Source organism: Meleagris gallopavo, unplaced genomic scaffold, assembly GCF_000146605.3.
Source record: "Meleagris gallopavo isolate NT-WF06-2002-E0010 breed Aviagen turkey brand Nicholas breeding stock unplaced genomic scaffold, Turkey_5.1 ChrUn_random_7180001913080, whole genome shotgun sequence".
Classification (NCBI taxonomy): Eukaryota; Metazoa; Chordata; class Aves; order Galliformes; family Phasianidae; genus Meleagris; species Meleagris gallopavo.
The window spans coordinates 9,646-15,223 of NW_011175981.1; the positions used below are offsets into that span (position 1 = coordinate 9,646).

At 52.1% G+C, this 5,578-nt stretch overlaps 1 protein-coding gene across 1 annotated transcript in view; it reads left to right on the plus strand.

Annotated features, from left to right (window-relative positions):
- The window catches only part of LOC104916533 (IgGFc-binding protein-like), a 12,979-nt gene extending 7,438 nt beyond the window's left edge, over positions 1–5,541 (plus strand). The window contains exons 7-10 of the mRNA XM_010727571.3: positions 2–594; positions 1,129–1,702; positions 2,874–3,073; positions 4,364–5,541. Coding sequence (XP_010725873.2) covers positions 2–594; positions 1,129–1,702; positions 2,874–3,073; positions 4,364–4,900 — 1,904 coding nt within the window. The 3' untranslated portion in view covers positions 4,901–5,541. The remainder of the gene's footprint in view (position 1; positions 595–1,128; positions 1,703–2,873; positions 3,074–4,363) is intronic.
- Positions 5,542–5,578: the final 37 nt, after the last annotated feature.

Genomic DNA, 5,578 nt, shown 5'->3' on the forward strand with positions numbered 1-5,578 from the left:
GCCCCCGTCTGCCCTCCCCACGCTCACTACGAGCTCTGCGGTGCTGCCTGCCCTCCCACCTGCCGTCCCCACGCCCTCCCCCAGGGCTGCACATCAGCCCCGTGCACCGAGGGCTGCTTCTGCGACGTCGGCTTCATCCTCAGCGGCTCCGAATGCGTCCCAGCATCCGACTGTGGCTGCGAACACCGCGGCCTCTACTACAAGAAGGGCTCAGAGTTTTACTCTTCGTGCCAGGAGCTCTGCGTTTGCAAAGCCGGCGGGGTGACGGAGTGCAGGCCGGCATCCTGCGGCGCCCACGAGGAGTGCAGGGTGCAGGATGGGGTGCTGGGGTGTCACCCCGCCGGCTACGGGCGCTTGGTGGTCTCAGGAGACCCCCACTACGTGACGTTTGATGGTAGAGCCTTCGACCTGCGAGGTTCCTGCAGCTACGTGCTGGCCAAAGTCTGCAAACCTGAGCGCGGTTTGGCCAACTTCTCGGTGCTGCTGGAGCACGACGGAGGGGGACGGGCCAACGTGGCGCTGGTGAAGAAGGTGACAGTGAGCATCTATGGCTACACGGTCAGCATGGAGCAAGGACGGCGCTGGGAGGTGATGGTGAGTCGGGAGCAATGCTTGGGGCAAGGTCTGCGTGGCGCGTGTGCAAAAATCCCCTGCTGCATGCATGCGTGCGTGTAGAGCCTCTCAGTTGCACCCACGCATGCAAAAAGTCTCCTGGTGCGTGTATGCATGAGTGCAAAAATCCCCTTCTGCTTGCAAGAAAACATCCTCCATATGTGTGTGAATCTCTCAGTTGCACCCACGCTGGTAAAAAGCCTCCTGGTGCACGCATGCGTGCATGCAAACCTTCTGGATTGCATCCATGCTTGCAAAAAACACCGCCTCCTTGCATGCATGCGTGCATGTAGGGTCACCCATGCTTGCAAAAAGTCTCCTGGTGCGTGCATGAGTGCAAAAATCCCCTGGTGCTTGCAAAAAACCCACATTCTCCTGGCGCGTGTATGCATGCATGCAGAAACCTCCCCGTTGCATCCCGGGGCGTGCAAACCTTGCAGCATCGCAACACGCGCATGCAAACGGTGCAACGTTGCAAGGTGGGCGCACAAACCTTGCACGGATTGCACGCTCCAGGTGGACGGTGAGCATTTCACGTTGCCGCTGGCGTTGGAGGACCAAAAGCTCCAAGTTGGGCAAGAGGGGACCAACCTCGTCCTGCAAACGACCTCAGGCCTCCGTCTGCTCTACAACGCAGCCACGTATCTGCTGGTCACCATCCCCAAGGCTTACCTGGGTCGCGTGTGTGGACTGGGGGGCAACTTTAATGGAGATCCCGGTGACGATTTCCTGCTCCCCGATGGATCCCCGGCCAAGAGCACGGAGGAATTCGTCAGCTCTTGGAAAACACCTTCAGCTGACGGCGGTTGCACCGAAGGTTGCGACGGGAAGCCGTGCCCTTCGTGCGATGCTGCCGCCGTCGCTCCGTACGGAAGCGGGGATAAATGTGGCATCATCAGCGACCCAACGGGGCCTTTTGGGTCGTGCCACCATCGGGTGAACCCGGTGCAGTATTTCCAGCATTGCCTCCACGATGTTTGTGCTGCCAGTGGGGCAAGGGATGCTTTGTGCCACAGCCTGCAGGCTTACACTGCTGCTTGCCAAGCTGCTGGTGCTGAGATTGGAGGGTGGAGAACGGCGGCGTTTTGCCGTAAGTGGTGCAAAAGATCCCCAAATTATCCCCTAAGTATCCCCAAGAGAAAAGCTCAGGTCCCGTTTTTCCTCTTGATCCGTATTTCCCTGCAGCGGAATTTCTCAGTTCGGGCTCTTTATGTTGCTGTCGTTGCTGTTTTGGGGGGGAAATATTGGATATTTGGAGCAAGACGTTGCATGGATTGTCAGCACCAAACCGTGCATCGCTTCTTTTTCCTTAAATCATCCCCCAAATCCATGAGATTATCCCAAAACGTTTGCAAGCTCCACCTGAAAGTCCACAAAATGGTGTAGAAGGTCTTTCAAATAGTCCCCAAAATCCATGAGACGGCCCCAAAATGCTTTCAGACCTTCCCCAAAATCCCTGAGGTTACGCAAATGTTCCCACAAATCCACAAAATAGCCCAGAAATGCTTTCAAACCTGCCACAAAATCCACGAGATTGACCAAAATGCTTTCAAATATTCCCCGAAAATCCAAGAGGTGGCCCAAAACGTTTGCAAACCTCCTCTAAAATCCACGGGATCGCACAAATTGCATTCAAATCTTCCCCCAGATCCTTGAGATGGACCAAAATGCTTCCAAATATTCCACCCAAAATCCATGAGATCTCACAGAAATGTTTCCAAATCCCCTCCAAAAATCCATCAGGTTGCCCCAAACTTCTTCAAATCCTACCCAAAATACACGAGGTTGTCCAAAATGCTACCAAATATTCCCCCCAAAATCCATGAAATAGAGCAGAAATGCTTTCAGGCCTCCCCCACAACCCACAGAATCACACAGGTTACATTCATATATTCTCAAAAAATCCATTAGAAAGCCCCCAGATGTTTTCAGACCTTCCCCAAAATCCACGAGATCACCCGAAGTGCTTTCAAATATTGCCCCGAAATTGCAGGAAACAGCCCAGAAATGCTTTCAGATCTCCCCCAAATCCACGACATCACCCCGAAATGCTTTCAAACCTTCCCCCAAACCCACAAAAAATCCCATCAACCCTCACAGACCTTCTCCAAAACCCACGAGCTACCCCAAGTTCGCCTTGCAGACCACCCCCAAATCCACGACATACCCTTGGCTTTCAAACTGGGGGGTTTCCCATCACCCAAATTGGATTTACCATAAAAACAAAACAAAACAAAACCCAATTTCTCCCTCTTTCCCAGCCCTCTCCTGCCCACCCCACAGCCACTACGAGCTCTGCACCCGCACCTGTGACTTCACCTGTGCCAGTCTCTCCGTGCCAACCCCGTGCAGTTGGCCATGCTTTGAGGGATGTCAATGTGACGATGGCTTCCTCTTCGACGGCAGCTCCTGTGTGTCCCTGGAGAAGTGTGGCTGCGTCCACCAGGGGAGGTATCTCAAGGTGAGGTGGACCCGAAAGGTTTGGGATGGGGATGGCGTCGGAGATTCGTAGGGTGGGGGGGGTCGTTCCGAGTCTGGTGGAATGAAATTATTGAGGGAGGGGGCGGGGGGAGGGGGGAGGAGGGTTGGTTGTGGATGGAGAAGGTTGTCCTGTATTGATGAAATGGGATCCGTGATAGGGTTGGTTGGCCCATCAAGCTGATGTGATGGGTTTGGGGTGTCAGTCCTTGATGGGATCAAATGTTCCATCTTGATGTTGTGATGGATTTGGGACACCAATCTTTGATGACACGGGTTGTCCCATCTGGATGATGCGATGGGTTCAGGGACACGAAACTTTATAGGGCTGGTTGTCCCATCTCAATGCTGTGATGGATTTGGGGTGCCAGTCCTTGATGGGATCAAATGTCCCATCTTGATGATGTGATGGGTTCAGGGACACGATCCTTTATAGGGCTGATTGTCCCATCAAACTGATGTGATGGATTTGGGGTGTCAGCTCTTGGATGTCCCATCTCAATGCTGTGATGGATTTGGGGTGTCAGTCTTCGCTGACGTGCGTTGTCCCATTTGGCTGATGGAAAGGGTTTGGGTTTTGGTCTTTGATGCCATGGGTTGTCCCATATTTGGGAATTCAATCTTTGACGGAGCTGGATGACCCATGGAGTCAACGCAACCGGTTTTTGGACTCAGTGAGGTGGGTTGTAGTTTCATTTTAGGGAGAAACCTCCAAAATCTTGCAATTAACAGCGTCCTAAAATGCCTGTTTTGCTCCACTGGACCTCTGAAGGGCTCCCTTTGGGATTAAGGTTGAAGGTCTTCCTTTGGGACAGGAGCCAAAGATCTCCTTTTGAGATTGAGGTGAAAGGTCTTCTTTTGGGATTTAAGTTGAAAGACTTTTGGGATGGAGGTTAAAAATCTTGTTTTGGGGGTAGAGGTTGAAGGTCTTCTTTTGGGATAAGAGTTCAAATGTCTTTTGGGTGAGAGGTTGAAGGTCTTTTGGGTGAGAGGTTGAAGGTCTTTTGGGGTAGTTTGAAGGTCTCCTTTTGGGATTAAAGTTGAAGGTCTTTTGGGATAGTGGTAGAAGGTCTCCTTTGGGGTTAGAGGCTGAAAGTCCTTTTCTTCTTGATGCTGCAGAGAACGGTTCACTTCTCAAGTTGCTCAAATTTCTCCCCTTCAGCCTAGTTTTATTCTTCCCACACACGGGACCTCTTTCCCCTTTCAAAAGCATGAAAAAACAGGGGGAAACAGGGATAAAGGACTAATTAACCTCGGAGTTCTTCCTTTCCAGGCGGGTGAGATCATCACCTCCAACAACTGCACCACGAAATGCCACTGCCACCCATCACAGGGACTCACCTGCGAGGCCACCCGTTGTCCCCCAGATGAGGTCTGCGTCGCTCGGGAAGGGAAACAACGATGCCTCAAGCAGGAGGGACGATGTCAGATCTCTCCTGGAGCCTCCGTGACCACGTTTGACGGGGTGGGAGGAAGGCTGCCCGACAGTGGCACCTACAAAATAGCCGCCCTCTGCGACGAGAGGTCGCCCCATTGGTTCAAGGTGGTGGTGGAGGTCAGCGAGTGTCGGGACGATGGGATTCCAGCTGCTGTGGCTGTCTTTGTCTTCTTCCGTGAAGCTTTCATCACCATCAATAACAACATGGAGGTTTGGGTGAGCCAGCTCTGCCCCCAAAAGATGGGGCATGAGTTTAAGGTGCAAAATTTGGGGGGGGGGACGATGGGGGGGGAGGAGGGGGGATTTTCCTGTTCTCTTGTGCGTACAAGGTTGCTTATCCTTTGGGTGCAGAATTGGAGATTTTGGGCATGAATCACTCCTTCAGGATGAGGATAAAGGTCTTTTGAGAAGCTGCAGGTTCTCCTTCAGGAGCAGAGGTTGAAGGTCTGAAGGTCTTCTTTAGGGTAGAGATTGAAGGTTCTCCTTTTGGGTAGAGGTTGAAGGTTTCCTTTTTGGGTAGAGGTTGGACAGAGGTTGAAGGTCTCCTTTTGGAACAGTGGTTGAAGGTCTTTTGGGGTAGAGGTTGGAGGTTTCCTTTTGGGGTAGAGGTTGAAAGTCTCCTTTTGGGACAGTGGTTGAAGGTCTTTTGGGGTAGAGACTGAAGGTCTCCTTTTGGGGTAGAGTTGAAGGTCTTTTGGGGTAGAGGTTGAAGGTTTCCTTTTGGGATAGAGGTTGGACAGAGGTTGGAGGTTTCCTTTTGGGACAGTGGTTGAAGGTCTTTTGGGGTAGAGACTGAAGGTCTCCTTTTGGGGTAGAGTTGAAGGTCTTTTGGGGTAGAGGTTAAAGGTTTCCTTTTGGGGTAGAGGTTGAAGGTTCTCCTTTTGGGGTAGAGGTTGAAGGTTCTCCTTTTGGGACAGAGATTGAAGGTCTCCTTTTGGGGTAGAGTTGAAGGTCTTTTGGGGTAGAGGTTGAAGGTTTCCTTTTGGGGTAGAGGTTGAAGGTTTCCTTTTGGGATAGAGGTTGGACAGAGGTTGGAGGTTTCCTTTTGGG